At 42.0% G+C, this 16,888-nt stretch overlaps 1 protein-coding gene across 2 annotated transcripts; it reads right to left on the bottom strand.

The window, feature by feature from the left end:
• Nucleotides 1-454: 454 nt before the first annotated feature.
• Nucleotides 455-14,344, bottom strand: LOC105010779 (amyloid protein-binding protein 2). 2 transcript variants are annotated; one of them, XR_002197016.3, is made up of 14 exons: nucleotides 13,875-14,344; nucleotides 13,202-13,290; nucleotides 9,394-9,545; nucleotides 9,194-9,317; nucleotides 8,924-9,092; nucleotides 8,753-8,842; nucleotides 5,712-5,779; nucleotides 5,501-5,606; nucleotides 5,293-5,417; nucleotides 4,972-5,057; nucleotides 4,554-4,744; nucleotides 4,125-4,290; nucleotides 1,253-4,043; nucleotides 455-1,169 (listed from the first exon to the last, which is right to left on the bottom strand). XR_002197016.3 is itself a non-coding variant. In XM_010870372.5 (13 exons), exons 1-13 carry the CDS (start codon nucleotides 14,010-14,012, stop codon nucleotides 3,787-3,789), a joined length of 1,761 nt encoding a protein of 586 aa, XP_010868674.1. In that variant the 5' UTR covers nucleotides 14,013-14,344; the 3' UTR covers nucleotides 455-3,786. The 2 variants fall into 2 exon arrangements, 1 of the variants encoding a protein (XP_010868674.1); XM_010870372.5 differs by having other exon boundaries at nucleotides 455-4,043.
• Between the last annotated feature and the right edge of the window lie 2,544 nt (nucleotides 14,345-16,888).

A 16,888-nucleotide genomic window follows, 5' to 3' on the forward strand; every position in this document is an offset into this window, starting at 1 on the left:
CGTTTTCTGATTGACTATTCTTCTCTATTCAAAATAACCCAGACAATAGGAAATCTGTCAGTGAGTTCAAGACAACTGGGAATGAGCTCCAACTAGGAAAAACACCTTTAATGGTAACCCAGCCCATAATTCAACCTCATAAGTCAAAATTCTGGCAGCATTCAAAGGCTCTGACATACTGACACAAGTTCAATGACAATAATTGACCATTTACTTTCCCCAGTTATGAGTTTGTGATCACGACTAACCAGGTCATCAGTAGAAACAAGCCAATGACCAACCAGGATATCAGGAGGCACCAGCCAAAGAAGTTGGAAGTCTCATCACGTTAATTTTATTCTAATAGCAGTTATGTAAAACATTGATGTCAGGGCTAGAACCAGTTTTCTGCCATTGTGGTCCTCTAACTCTCTCTATGTTGCAGACAAGCTAAGCAAAGAATAACAGACACTGATTTATAATGTACAAACATGTTTATTTTAATTTAATGGTGGTGCATTGTACTGTGCAGTGACAGTCCTACTGGAGACTGCGTTACACAGGCCAAAGAACATTAATCTAAGAGCGCATTGTGGCACTAATTGTGATGTTCACATGTCGTTAATTCAAATTTCAACAGCCATTCATTTTTACAGGACCACAATAAAGCCAAATCTTTCCAATGTAACATCAATGATTATTGGACAAAAATATGGTAGTGTTAATCGGGAATCAGAAATTGAGAGAAAAATGAAACCAACTTCCCACCCGTTACTGTAGACAGTTGAGGGTTGAAGCTTGAGAAATGTAACTACTCAAAATTCCTAGACAGAGCTATTGATGTAAGGACTGACCATCCCTGATATCATCATAATGGTCTGCACCATGTTTTGAGGCAGTACAGTTTCTTTAAATTCACTTGATAAACAAACATTGGTGTGAAACAAGCTGATATTTGGGTGCTACTTGGGTACAACTAAGTTTGACGCATTTATAAGTTAAATTATTCAACAGTCAAATGGATGAACATAACATACAGGTTTGAAAACTGAGGTAGCAAATCCAGATTGCGTCTTTAACATTAAACAAATGTCAACTCCAGGAAGTCCTCTGATTTCACATTTTCTTAGCAATTTCATAACAATCCAATCCCATGACAAAATAAAGCCATCTTTTTCAATTTGGGGATACTGGAAACACATTAAAGAATGGAGATTACATGAAAAGTACATGTTCTTAATGCACACTTTTTTTTTTACCTTTCTGGGTAGACATGGACATCATGATTAATACCACTAAGGCCACTCATAACTAGATTATTTTATTCAGACCTGTGCAGCATGCAGAACTAAAAGCAGTATGCTATGAACACAAGATATAAACAATACATCACTTCAATGCAAATATGTGATCCAACTCAGCAAACGCTGTCAAATACTGTACTTCTCTTAGGGCCATACCTAAAGTCAAAGTGAGTCTGAGCATGTAAACTATAGGCACATTACATATATTCTTTTAACACATTTAGGGCTCGTTTCACAGACCAATATTACATTATTTAATAAAATTGCCAAATTGTCTTGATATGCAAGACCCTACAAATTCGATCTCAATAAATGTTTAGCACATATAATACAGGGCAATTTCTGAAGCAAACCTTTTAATATGAAGTTTAATATGAAGTCACAATCTAAAATCAGAAATATATTTGAAGAGTGGGCTTAATGCAAGTCTGCAAAACTTGCTCATAGTTATACTTCAAGAATAAGACCTATTTACAACAGACTGGAGGTGTCAGAGTGAGCAATGATTACAATTGTGTGTGTGTAAGGTGTAAATAAATGTGCTGTACAAAAAGCTGGCGCCTCAAAATGCTTGTGAGGTTAAAGACAGAGAAAGTTTTAAAAACATAAAAAAAGCTACATGGGCTGTATTTTCTCCAGTTAGAGTGGAACACATGTATTGAAGTGATCAAATCCATTTTCATTCCACCTATAACCTACCAAACATCAAACCCCTGATAGAGCTCTATGGCCACTTTTAAAGACAAATTAAATTAGTCTTATAGCAGTCTTGCTGAACATGACAGATGTGGAGGACTGGCACCAAATTCATGCGTGCAGCAATCACAATTACCATTAGATATTCTAAGAAGCCCTTACAGTAACATTCACCAGAAATAATTAAGAGCATTGTAAACAAAACTGGGGACATACAGTACAGACATTCATATACCAGCCAGAGGACACAATACACTTAGTTAACAACATGGTGGGTCACCTTCCTGAACATTTCCTAAATCTACACTTTCTATTAATCAGGTGAACACAGCCAAAGCGCTTGGGGGTTAAAAGATTAAACATTGAGATAATATGTTTTTGCTTCACTTGTTCAGAGTTAAAGTTCTTAAATGGCTCTCTGTTCTCTGATCTGCCTCAGACATGCCTGGTCATTATTTCCAAGCTGTCGTTCTGCATCCGTCTCTGGAGCTCTGTTCATCCTAATGCATTGCCCTAAAAAACTGTTGTATAAAGCTGTCTGATAAACAGTGCTGGTGGTCTTCACTCAGAAGGACTGTCCATCTTTGATTTGAGGACAACATGATCAGTCTTAAGTCCCAGACAAGTGGCAAGAAAGCAATTATGCTAAGATCCAGAGCAAGAGCACCTTGAGCTGATTGTCCTTTAAGGCTAAGGCTTGGACTTCAGACAGAAAATAACAAATACAACATCCATGAGAGACTCGCATTTGTTTAAAAGCAAGGCAATAATTTCTATTTAGCTAGTGAATACAAATTGGGGTACATTATTACTTTCGAATAGGTAACAAGGCCAAATATATTGTCAATGGTGTTTGAGGGGCCCAGTCTGGAGATATACATTAGAAGACAGAGAGGGATTCATCTGAATTGTCGGTTATAGGTCACTTGTTTTTGGGTTAGCTTTGAAATTCCAAAAAACACTTGGCATTATAATTCCTCAAAGGTACACTGACCATTTATACAATACCAATACGACAAATGCCGAAATAAAACATTTTGAACACAAGTGTGATCTATTCAATACACATTTTAAATCAATCAAATCACTGACAACCTTTAAGAGCATTCATGAACACTGCACCATTGTATTAAGAATGAGGCAGAAACAGGTGATACAAAAAGAAATGATCTGAAGATTTGGTCCATGGATGAGAGCTTTTTTGTAAATTCCTTATGACATTGACAAAAAAAGGAATACACCTAAATAAAAAACCCACCCAAAAATGTAACAAAAAAATTATTATAATTAAAAACAAAGAAATTCACTCTGGCTCTTTAGAACTGCCCAAAACGCAAAGAGGGTCTAAACCAATGCTTACAGGAGACATCCCTGTGGTCAGTAAAGGGCAAGTCCTAATATATTAAAATAAAAACAATATAAAAAACTACTATATTATAGCTAGTAAACACAATGTTATAACTGTTCTCCCAACCCAACAATTCAATACTTTCTACAGAAGCCTGAAGGGGATGACAGTGGCCTTACGTGATGCAAAGTGTATGGCAAGAGATTCCTTCCATCAAATGTTACATGCTAGGCTGATTACAATATAAATCAGCCTGGGGGAGGGGCGTGGAAATGAGGACCAATACACTAAATGAAACGCATTCCACAGGTCATTGCCAGGGCAATCCCTTAATCAGATACAGAGGGGGAGGGGTCAATACATCAGCGTGAACACCTTAGTGTTACTATCTGTGTGTGCGCGCGCGCGCGTGTGTGTGTGTGTGTGTGTGTGTGTGGGTGGGGCGGGGGGATGCGGTGGCTAAGCAGGTGGGCCAGCCCCATGGTTCTGTGACAGTAAGAAGGACTGCACCACCTCGTCGGTGGCCTGTGGGCTGGTGTTAACATCCTCCAGGGCATCGGCAACAGCAAACTGACGGTCCCTCAGTCGGTTCCAGTTGGATAAAATATTATGGTACTCAAAGACCTTCTCATAGTTCCCCACAGAGTTGTACAGTTTAATGAGGCCCCTATAGTCATACTCCAGTCCACTGTAGCCCTCACCAAACAACTTCTTACCTGTAGGGAAAAAAAAAGACATGTAAGACTCTGGAACGGGAGGTGAGGAAGAATACATTAAGATAAACCCCAGAGACTAACCGATAGCGATGGAGCGTAGGTAGAGCCTCTCCGCGTCCTCATACTGGTTCATGTCGTAGTTGTAGAGCGAGGCCAGGTGGCCCACAGACAGAGCCACCTCATAGTCCTCCTGACCCAGAAGCTGCTCCTTGATCTGGATGGCCTTGATGTGCATCTCCTCCGCCTCCTGAATAAAACAACAGCAGGCTATTCGTTCAGTCACTCAAAGCAAGGCTTAATACCTACATAAGGTTTTGCACCCAACACAAAAGACCTGGGCCTCTGTAACTTCCAAGGCGACTTAGAGAGAAGACATGCATCCTCTCCAAACGTGAAAACAGCGAGGCATAAACACTGTGGGGAATCGATGGATGATAGACTGCCAGAGGGAACATAGGACACAGTTGTGGCACATGTGACAGGGCATGCCTTCTGGAGACTTCAGCTGACCTTGAACTTCCTCATGGACTGGTAGAGACGGCCCAGGTTGCCATAGTGTTTGGCTGTCTGAACGTTGAACTCCCCGAAAGCTTTCTTGGCCAGCTGGAGAGAGGAGAGATGGAGGTCATGTGCATCCTGGAGCAGCCTCTCCTCCGTTTCCTTGTTGTGGCAGTCAATAGCAATCTCCTCCAGGATCAGCGCTGAGAAACCAGAGCAACAGTCAGGAACAGAGCAACAGAGGTGGCTCGAACATCACGCCAGGTCAAAGAGTAATCTAATTTATTACTTCTCCAAATCACACATTCATCCCCTAAGAATTGTGTGGCAGCAGTGGAACGTGTCCAATACCCTGGAGATTCACACACATCCTTCTGTCTGGCAGGAAAGGCAAGAGGAATACAATAAACAGGTGTGAAATCAATTTTACCTTTGACCCTTTTGGAGGAGGCTAGCAACAGATGATCCTCCGGGAGAATCTGAGTGATAATGTCTATGGCCCGCTCTGCATGGAAGCTGTATAGCACATCCACAGAAAACACATTCAACTCGGTGGCACAGTTCCATAAGTAGCTAAAGCACAGACGTTTCCTTGAATGTAAAATAAGGCAGGAACGCCACGTTCGGAAGAACGTGAGCAGCCTGAACTTCAGAGGCCAACATACAAGTGAGAGCACAAACAGATGAGTTGTATACTATAGATACAGAGGAACCTTTCATGATCATAGGAGATGGTGGCTAAATGACTCACAGTGCGTTGTCAAATTTGCCAGAGCTGTAGAGATGCACGTAGGAGGAGTATGCCAGGTCCTCGTGAGCTGTAGCCACGTGGATGTTCTTCCCCCCAAAGACCGACTGCCGGATATCTAGAGCTGTCTACAATATGAACAGTTTTATTATCACATCTCATACACGTCCCCTCTGCAGTCCCATCTACATTGAAGACTAAACTCACCCACCTGGTATATTGCAACTGACTGGCAGATATTATCCACATTCAGCAAATAAAATCCATAATCAAGGAGAGTGTCTGAATATTTGGGGTGCTTGTGTCCAAAATGTTCACTGCAAAACAATGAGAAAACAGATTTGTCAATTTGACATGACTAGACAATACATTTAATGTTCAACACGCAAAATTGTTGTGAAACTGCTCCTGATGATATTTACCGTGCCAGGAAAACAGCATGCTTTATCAGATGTTCTGCCTTCCTGAACTCCCTCTTTACCACACAGGCCTGTGGGTCCAAAAGCATGGAATCACACCAAGAGCCAACAAGTCTGAAGCAGCATCTATGACTAACACAGCATTAAAGTGTCTAATTAGACATTAGGGGCAACAGAACCGGGATGTCTAAAAAAGGGTATCAATTCACATACAGTTGTGCTCAAAAGTTTGCATACCCTTGGAGAATTTGTAATGTACACTCACATGAAATGTTTTTTTTTTTACTGTCATGAGCTTAATTTGGCTCCATATACCCTCACATAAAGGATTATTAGGAACACCATACTAATACTGTGTTTGACCCCCTTTCGCCTTAATTCTATGTGGCATTGATTCAACCAGGTGCTGAAAGCATTCTTCAGAAATGTTGGCCCATATTGATAGGATAGCATCTTGCAGTTGATGGAGATTTGTGGGATGCACATCCAGGGCACGAAGCTCCCGTTCCACCACATCCCAAAGATGCTCTATTGGGTTGACATCTGGTGACTGTGGGGGCCATTTCAGTACAGTGAACTCATTGTCATGTTCAAGAAACCAATTTGAAATGATTCGAGCTTTGTGACATGATGCATTATCCTGCTGGAAGTAGCCATCAGAGGATGGGTACATGGTGGTCATAAAGGGATGGACATGGTCAGAAACAATGCTCAGGTAGGCTGAGGCATTTAAACGATGCCCAATTGGCACTAAGGGGCCTAAAGTGTGCCTAGAAAACATCCCCCACACCATTACACCACCACCACCAGCCTGCACAGTGGTAACAAGGCATGATGGATCCATGTTCTCATTCTGTTTACGCCTAATTCTGACTCTACCATCTGAATGTCTCAACAGAAATCGAGACTCATCAGACCAGGCAACATTCTTCCAGTCTTCAACTGTCCAATTTTGGTGAGCTCGTGCAAATTGTAGCCTCTTTTTCCTATGTGGTGGAGATGAGTGGTACCCGGTGGGGTCTTCTGCTGTTGTAGCCCATCCGCCTCAAGGTTGTGCGTGTTGTGGCTTAACAAATGCTTTGCTGCATTCCTCGGTTGTAACGAGCGGTTATTTCCGTCAAAGTTGCTCTTCTATCAGCTTGAATCAGTCGGCCCATTCTCCTCTGACCTCTAGCATCAACAAGGCATTTTCGCCCACAGGACTGCCGCATACTGGATGTTTTTCCCTTTTCACACCATTCTTTGTAAACCCTAGAAATGGTTGTGCGTGGAAATCCCAGTAACTGAGCAGATTATGAAATACTCAGACCGGCCCGCCTGGCACCAACAACCATGCCACGCTCAAAATTGCTTAGATCACCTTTCTTTCCCATTCTGACATTCAGTTTGGAGTTCAGGAGATTGTCTTGACCAGGACCACACCCCTAAATGCATTGAAGCAACTGCCATGTGATTGGTTGATTAGATAATTGCATTAATGAGAAATTGAACATGTGTTCCTAATAATCCTTTAGGTGAGTGTATGTATCAATTGTAAAGAAAACATGATTGAGCAGGCAAAACACATCTTTTATTTCTTATGGGATTCACATTCAACTGTAGGTTAAAACTGAACGGCACAACCATAAAACAAAACATGGCAAAAAAATAAATAAAGAACTGACTCCTGTTCATAAGTCTGCATACCCTTAGTTCTTAATACTGTGTATTGCCCCCTTTAGCATCAATGACAGTGTGCAGTCTTTTTTAATAGTTGTCTACGAGGCCCCAAATTCTTGCAGGTGGTATAGCTGCCCATTCATCTTGGCAAAATGCCTCCAGGTCATGCAGTCTTTGGTCATCTTGCATGAACCACACATTTGGGATCTCCTCAGAGTGTCTCGCTAATATTAAGGTCAGAAGACTGTGATGGCCACTCCAGAACCTTCACCTCGGGATGGTCAACATGGCCTTGTGCTTAGGGTCAATGTCGTACTGGAAAGTCCAAGAGCGTCCCATGCGCTGATGTAGAACAATGGAAATAGATTTTTTTCTGATGACATGTTGCATTCATCTTGCCATAAAGATTCCTTGTGCCTTTAGAGCACAACCACGTTATTTTCCAGAGCAGCCTGTATTTCTCCTGAGGTTACCTGTGGGTTTTTCTTTGTATCCCGAACAATTCTTCGGGCAGTCATGGCTGAAATCTTTCTTGGTCTACCTGACATTTTGATCCCCAAATTTTCCACTTCTTAATAAGTGATTTAACAGTACTGCATTGCATTTGCAAGGCTTTGGATATCTTTTTCCATCTTTATAAAGTTCCATTACCTCGTTATGCAGGTCTTATGACAGTTCTTTTCTGTTCCCCATGGCTCAGTATCTAGCGTGCTCAGTGCATCCATGTGAGAACTAACAAACTCATTGACTATAAACAGAAACTTATTGCAACTTAAAAAGCCACAGGTGTGGGAAATTCACCTTTAATTGCCAGTTTCACCTGCGTGTTTCACCTTGTGTATCTGTAACAAGGCCAAACATTCAAGGGTATGTAAACTTTTGATCAGGGGCATTTGGGTAATTTCTCTTATCATTATGATTTAAAAAGGTGTCAAAGAACTATGTGATAATAAATGGCTTCATATGATCACTATAAAAGTAGAAGAAACGCACACCTTAGTTGACAAGGAGCTGGCTAAAGGGTACGGAATGGAAACAAAATGAATGAAAAAGCTGCATTCTAAACTCAAATGCATATAATTTTTTTAATAAGACCAAAGTTTCGACAGACACTGTGTGTCTTCATCAGGGTACCATCAATGAAGACAGCGTGTCTGTCGAAACGTTGGTCTTATTAAAAAAATTATATGCATTTGAGTTTAGAGTGTGCAGCTTTTTCATTCATTTTGTTTTCATATGATCACTATCCTTAAATAAAAAGTTTTTTGCATGATCAGTCATATTTTCAAAATCAATGGCAACATTTCTAAATTTCTGCCAGGGTATGCAAACTTATGACCACAACTGTACATAACTGCAGATAAAAGGAGAGGGAACACTCATACCTTGGAAGCCTGCCTAAGGACATCTACCACGACTTTAACAGGCAAACCAACGGTGATCTCCTTCATTGCCTCGATGCACCACCTGTAGGCCTGCAAATTTGAATTGGTAGTTTGACATACATGGAAATAATCAAACAGAAATACTTAATAGATCTCTTTCAGTTAACATACCTCGTCATAGTGGCTCTTAGCAAAGAGCAGAGCACACAACTCTCCATACAGCGCAGCTTTGTTGGCCTGGTGACCATGCTTGGCCAATTTGTCCATGTACAACTGGGCCAACTTGACAGTCTCTTCACCCAGGTGGTATTTGCAGTTGCCATTACGGACATGAAGCAACCTAAAAGGGGAGAAAAGCGCATCTATGTTTTGTGGGCAAACACAGAGCAGGAGTATATACCCATGGAACTTGAAATTAGAACAGACCCGAGACCAACTGACCTGACACAGCACTCGACAGCACGGTACCAGTGCAGAACCTCGTCATGCAGCGTGCACAGCTGCAGACACGACAGAAAGACCTTCTCTGCATCACCATACCAGCCAGCGTCAGATAGAAAGCCCCCTACAGGGTCAGGGTCAAGGTTAGTACACTCACGCAAATGTTGAAGAATGGAAAGTTGACAGAGGCAGGTGCCTACCTAAAACAAAGCCAAACTGAATGGCCTTCTCCTTCACATGGGCATCAGACTCGGAAATGTAGGAGCAGCGCCGGCTGAAGGAGTTGGCCAGGACAGAGGCTACCTTCACCCCATGATCCATCAGGGCCTGGAAACAGTGGTGGAGTAGGTGTCTACAGGCACAGACATAACACAGAATCAGAGTCAACTTTATTTTACATTTTGGTGTAGATGAGGTAAAGAGGTAAATAGAAGATGGCGGTTGTCATTGGCACATAGTCCAAAATAATTGACATTATTTATTTATTGTAACAGGCCTAAACCAAGAATATCAATAAAAAGTGATAAATCTGCAGGCCTGTACCAGAGTTATGTATTCCAACACCTCCAGGTAGGGGAGACAGGTCGTCTCATCCCAGTAATGGAACCCACCTCCCCCTGAAGCTAGGATAGTAGAGTACCTGCCCATTGTCCAGATATTTTGCAGTTGGAACAGGCCACATGTTGCAATGTAGAATACCAGCATTTTAAACTCAGTGTGTGGGGCCACTGGACAGGAAGAGGTAGGCTACTCACTAAGCAGTGTGTGTAGGATACGATATGGATAAAATATGGAACTGCAATTTTCAAACACATGGGTGTACACAGCCAAGATAATCCCTTTTCTATAACGAAATCATAGCCTTGCCAGGGGGTGCTGAGGCTGCAGTAGAAAGGGCTGCAGGACTCTCAGCACCCCTACTTCCCAAAGCTATTTTTTGCAGACACCGAAGCCGAAAGGCACTGACAGGCCCCGACCTGGCCCAAATGCCGAAAGGCCCCGATTACATTTTTAAGTTGAATTTGGCACCAAAGCCTTCATCCCCCTGTGCCTTGGTTGCAAAACTGTAAGATGGAATTGGGAAAGCCCCCAAAAAACACATCCTGTGTGGGGTGTAGATTAACACATGGAAGCAAGTGTAAAGAAACATAAGACATTAACCAATCTGTGGGCCTCATCAACTATAATTTTAAAACTGTGAGCAGCCAGAATTAAAAAAGCAGTCAACAAGTCCAGATGGGGACATTCAACATTCCACCTGTATCAGGCAACAGGAAGGAATGGCTGTACCATCTGCAGAGCCTCTGCCTGGGGCACAACCCGTAACAGCCCTCAGTATGGGAACAGCTCAACTCGGAATGGCCCTCAGGTCAGCGTTCATGTGTGGCTAGGTTAAAAAATGCTAACGCAATGTGAGTGTTAGCCAAGGGAATCTACCAGGTCCAGACCTGAGGATGCTACCTAGCCAAGTCTCTATCCCACCCAGCCTGAAGCCACAGAAGTGAATAGAGTTGACAAGCCAAGATCAGATGAGCAGCCAATGACTGACTAGAAACAGCATATGAACAACCCACAAAGAGAGGCTGGGTGCAGCCAGCGATCAAAATCACAGCAACTAGACATTGGCCGTTTGCACGGCCTGGCCGATTACACTGTGAAGATTAAAGGTTCTGAATGTGGAGAAGCATCAAAATACTACAAGTTTTCATGGTCAAGAGTGATATTGATGTTAACTGCTAGCTAGTAAGAAACGTAACTTTAAGAAAACAATCATCAATCACGTAAACTAGCTAGTGTCACATTGTTGTTCCTAATAGATTGCTTAGCTAGCCAGCTAACTAGGCTTCATTGGTGTACATAGTTGTCATGGTAACAGTGACAGGCAGGTGAGATTTGACAGCAAACATTTTATTTTAGCTGCGTATTTCATTACGACTATGTGATTTGATATTTCATAGAGGGGAAAATATAAAATGAGTGTTGGTGGATACTAGCTTGCAAGCTCTGTAGTTGAAGCAGCCCTTCTGCTTGGTGGACTGGTGGACCTGGGATGCGCTTTTATTTGTAACTCAAATCAGAGTTCCCAAGATTGAGCTAACACCTACACTAATAGGCATAATAACCAAGGAAACACCTTGCAGTCTGTAGTGATGGATGATTATGTCGAATTGCTATTGATTAATAAGTGTTATTCAGTATAAAAAGCATAACGCATAGGCTAATGCAACTTTTTGCAGGCTGCTTTATGACGTGCTTCCAATTGTTCTTGGGGAGAATTTACACTGTAGACTCAGAACTGCCCAGAACCACATTTGAAGCCGAACATATCTGGAGGGGATCGCTCAACATGAGGTACAGCCTGTACAAGTGAGGACAAGGCACATAACAACTGCAACGACTACAGAAACGCACAGTCCAAACTCCAGAGAGCAACAGAACACACAGTGACAAACAACAGCCTAGGAATAATTAAACCCAAAACGGATAGACAAATTGCAGTGTACCAGATAGCATGGCGCGCCAAGAAAGGCAAGAAAAACACTAGCAAAAGCAGACATGACATTTTCCACGCTTGGAAGTACACATGAACAGTGGTAAATCAGTCAATCCAGGTGTATGGGTATTTTTTAAGGTATAGGGATTTATAGCAGGGCTCCCGGCTTCTACGCACCTGTAGGGCCTTATCAGGTATGATTGTATGTTTTCAAAGACATGCTTGACGCATGGTAGTAGCCAAGAGACATACCTGACCAGAACCTTCACTGCATGTGTTCTCGCTCTGGCACAGCCCATCAGATTCTGGAACCTATCCGAATAATTCTTTCATTTTTGCAACCCAGAAATCATCTTGAAGGTTCTCAGGTCCAGACATCTTTCAGAGCAAGGAGTTTGGGTAGTTGAATGTCTGTCTGTGTGATATTCTGCCTAAGTCTGACAACACCAGACAAAGACATTTGATCTTCTAAAGAAGACAACTCTGTAGAGACTCCCATATGCAACTAGCGACTTCTTAAGGACCAGTTAACTTTCTACTCTAACCAATGCAGGGAATCAATTTCTTGGATTCTTCTTGGCAGGAACGGTGTTGCTCACCAGTACAAAATGTTGCTCATTGAAATCTCCTTCCAAACCGCAAAACTATATTGCGCATCAGGTCGCAAATTCAGTCGGCATCTGTTTCACCGACACGTCCGGTGTAATGTACGGCATGAAGAATATACCAACGTATCCTTATTCAGTTTCCAAAAACCCAGGGCGAAATGGAGGACATTACCAGAAAGACATGGCAAGCACGCAAAGCATTATAGTCACTCCGCTGTCTCTTTTATGAAGTTTTACATATTTCCATCAGGTTTAGCCTTTATTAGCCAGATTGATTATAGCTGTAGCTCCAAGTTTTACAGCTGTATGCCTCTGCGTCTAATTACCGAGGCAACAGGATTGACCTGTCTTTCCACTTGTGCTTGTGTGTGACATTGAACTGTTATTCATGTTAATGAGGTGTAGTGAAGAGCACACCAGTAGTACAGCCTGTGATGTCTGCAGAGGCAGAAATTTGGGTTGTAATTTAGTGAAGTTTACAGGCTCTTTATGTGGTCAAAAATGAAACAATGTATGTTTCAAAGTGTCTGTCTATAAAGCGGTTATGAAACTTAACACGTTTTTTCACTTATTTCAAAAATGTGTATGCACCCATCTTGTCTCAAATCTTCTCAGTTGGTTGCCCACTCCAAAGTGCAGTATGTTTTCAATCAATGAGGTTTGAGAGAAGAGATGGAGGCATAATATTTTTTGGGATTACTATCAGAATGATATTAGCATTATCCCACCAACAAATATTTATTTAAATAACAGAGCACTTTCAGAATTACTAACAAATAACAACAGCAAAAGGACACTAATGAAGATAAATCTTCAACTAAATCGCTATCAGAGACAGTATCTCCAATTCCAGGTTGTTGAACACTTGATTAGAAGCCATTCACATATCAAGACCCAGCCATGTACCTTTTGTCAGAGGCCCTTAGTACTTTGGCAAACACCTCCAGCTCACAGAACTCCCCTCCCAGCTGGCAGAGCCGACCCTGCTGATACAACTGGGGAAATATAAGATGAAGTGTAAAAAATCAAATGGGATACTGTACTGTAGCTCAGAAATGACAGGATAAAACCACCAGTAACCAGAAAATGAGTTTCTGGGATCCGCAATGTCACAACAAAGGGAAACAATGTTTTTACAAAATACTACAAATTATTAGACAGTTGAAAATTAAATCTCTTTCGATTTGCTATTAACATGTCATGACTAATAAACGAATGCTGGTTTTCAACAGCAAATGTGATTAAAAGTCACACGATCCAACTTGTTATTGAATGGATGTGGAATTAGCTACAGTACAGTACATTACCGTAACTAGCTAGCCTACAGTATGTAATGAACTGACAAGCCAACTAGCAAGCTATATTAGCTAGTTATCTACTAAAAAAACGTCAGTCAATTGATGGTGGTTAATTAGTATTGTAAGCAAGTAATCAGCTGATTTGCTTTACTAAGTGTTTGTTAATATTAATATATACAGTAACGCTGCCGCTACAGGTTGTTAGCGAAAATAATTAACATACATACATTACGTTTTATAAATAATGTAGTAAACTACTGTAGCGACTGTTAAGAACATACCTTGTAATACACGTCAAACTGAATATTCTCTGGAAGGGAACGAATATCCCTTCGCGATCGACTGTAATTGTCAACCACTGCTGATATAGCGGTATTGTACAGCGTCTCTGGTATCCATTCGAGTTCCAATGCCGCCATATTGTTTTCCTTTTCTACAGCCAGCAACAACACCAGCCCCTCTGCTCAATCGACGCAAGCTAGCTAACCAGCTAGCCAAATGTAAACTCCTCTTTTTGTATTTTATCATGTAGTAAAATAGTTTTGACTCTCTAGTCGGGTTCAGCACAAAAATCAACCATCGGCTATGTCCTATGATACGCACTGAGCCATTTTACTTCGCCCAGTGGAGGTTTATCTTGTCCGCCCCCACTCAATACTTCACTGGAGTCTGATTCGTCCAAGTAAAATGTACTTCGCGTAGTTTACTGCTGCGCAGATTATTATGATCCACGTGATGATCCCGTCAGCGACACAGAATCCCACAGATAGCACAGCGACGAGGGGTCTCCCTAAACACACGGCATTTCACCCAAAGGCGGAGCATTACGTCTTACGTAACAACAAGGGCAGTGGGCATGATACATGTTCCATGCACGTTCTCGGCAGCAGCACCTAGGCATTCTGACCCCCCAAAATAGGGAACACGTAATCATCACAGTATAACACCAAGCCAGTTAAACTTCTGGGATATCAATCTGTCCAATTAGGAAAGATAAGCGATTATGAATCAATTTTACTTGTTTTGGTGCAAATGAAAGGGACAACAGGTGCACTGGAAAGGAAACATCAAGACAACCCCCAAAAAGTGAATGGTTTTGCAGATGGTGGCCACAGACAATTGCTCTCATTATCCTTCCTGACTGATTCTTCTGTAGTTTTGCATTTTGCTTTGTCACTCCTGGTAGCATGAGTCTGTACCTGCAGCCCATTCAGGTTGCACAGGTAGTCCAGCTCCTCCAGGATGGCACGTCCATACATGCCATCGCAAGAAGCTTTGCTGTGTCTCCCAGTACAGTCTCAAGAGCATGGAGGAGGTACGGGCCGTTACACAAGGAGAGCTGGACAGGGCCATAAAATGGCATAAACCCAGCAGCAGGACAGGTATCTGCTCTTTTGAGCAAGGAACAGGAGGAGCAGTGCCACATCCCTACAAAATGACCTCCAGTGGGCTACCGATGTGCATGTTTCTGAACAAACTGCCAGAAACAGACTCCATGAGGGTGGCATGAGGGCCCAATGTCCTCTAGTGGGACCTGTGATCACAGACCAGCACCTTGCAGCTCGATTGGCATTCACCAGAGAACACCAGAATTGGCAGGTCCACCACTGGCGTCATGTTCTCTTCACAGATGAGAGCAGGTTCTCACTGAACATGTGACAGACGTGAAAGAGTCTGGAGATGCCATGGTGAACGTTATGCTGCCTGCAACATCATCCAGCATGACCGGTTTGGCGATGGGTCAGTGATGGTCTGGGGAGGCATATCCTTGGAGGGTCGCACAGACCTCCACAGACTAGCCAACGGTATCCTGACTGCTGTTAGGTACCGGGATGAAATCCTGAGACCCATCGTCAGACCTTACACTGGTGCAGTGGGCCCTGGGTTCCTCCTGGTACAGGACAATTCCATGTGGCCAGAGTGTGTAGGCAGTTCCTGGATGACAAAGGCATTGATGCCATTGACTGGCCCTCAAGTTTCCCAGACCAGAATCCAATTGAGTACCTCTGGGACATTATGTATTGGTGCTGATCCAGGTCTGGGAGGAGATTCCCCAGGACTCCATCTGCCATCTAATCAGGAGCATGCCCAGATTTTGTCAGGAGTGCATACAGGGACCTGAGGGCAATACACACTACTGAGTCACATTATGAATATAAATCACAGCCTGTGATTTTTTTTTGTATAGATCAGTCATTAATAACTATTTAAATTGTTTACTTAGATTTTCGGTGTGAATTTGAATCCAGCCCTCAATTGGTTGGTGATTTTGGATTCCATAAACCATTGTTACGTCATTTTGTACTCAGCAAATTACACAATGTACAGTAAAGATTTTGATCTTTAATATATTCTGTTCATCGAGACCCAATGTGTGATTTTTTGGGCAGTGCATTTTAGAGTTTGATGGAACCAGCAGGAAAATAAAGGTGGTACATTCACAGTTTACGAAAACTATATAAAAATTTTTTATTTAATTTGAATATAAATTAGTGTCAGACAGAGAACATGATTTTGACAAAATTGTTGTACTATAGCTTTTACCATACCTGAGTAACTCAGCTCCTTTCTCTCATATGGCTTTAATTTAAGCTTGAAAAAACAATAAGGAAGATAGTGTAATTTAGCAGAACTGATTCGTCGTTTTGATTTCTTATGAATTACTTTACTTAATAAACAAGGGGGCACCGTTTCATTTGGAATTTAAGTATTGACTAGGGGAACATACAGTGGGGAGAACAAGTATTTGATATGCTGCCAATTTTGCAGGTTTTCCCACTTAAAAAGCATGAAGAAGTCTGTAATTTTTATCGTAGGTTCTCTTCAACTGTGAGTGACAGAATCTGAAACAAAAATACAGAAAATCTCATTGTATGATTTTTAAGTAATTAATTAGCATTTTATTGCATGACATAAGTATTTGATACATCAGAAAAGCAGAACTTAATATTTGGTACAGAAACATTTATTTGCAATTACAGAGATCATACATTTCCTGTAGTTCTTGACCAGGTTTGCACACACTGCAGCAGGGATTTTGGCCCACTCCTCCATACAGACCTTCTCCAGATCCTACTTCTTACGGAGCCACTCCTTAGTTGCCCTGGCTGTGTGTTTGGGGTCGTTGTCATTCTGGAAGACCCAGCCACAACCCATCTTCAATGCTCTTACTGAGGGAAGGAGGTTGTTGGTCAAGATTTTGTGATACATGGCCCCATCCATCCTCCCCTCAATACGGTGCAGTCGTCCTGTCCCCTTTGCAGAAAAGCATCCCCAAAGAATGATGTTTCCACCT

The sequence above is a fragment of the Esox lucius genome, chromosome 7 (genome assembly GCF_011004845.1).
Source record: "Esox lucius isolate fEsoLuc1 chromosome 7, fEsoLuc1.pri, whole genome shotgun sequence".
NCBI classification, from domain to species: Eukaryota; Metazoa; Chordata; class Actinopteri; order Esociformes; family Esocidae; genus Esox; species Esox lucius.

What these genes read in the sequence shown, in the direction of transcription:
- LOC105010779 (XM_010870372.5), bottom strand. Translation starts at nt 14,012, where the DNA reads ATGGCGGCATTGGAACTCGAATGGATACCAGAGACGCTGTACAATACC. An exon ending in GCTGTCGAGTGCTGTGTCAG is followed by an intron (nt 9,093 to 9,193) that starts GTCAGTTGGTCT and finishes CTCCCCTTTTAG; the next exon opens with GTTGCTTCATGTCCGTAATG. An exon ending in CATGCTGTTTTCCTGGCACG is followed by an intron (nt 5,607 to 5,711) that starts GTAAATATCATC and finishes ATTGTTTTGCAG; the next exon opens with TGAACATTTTGGACACAAGC.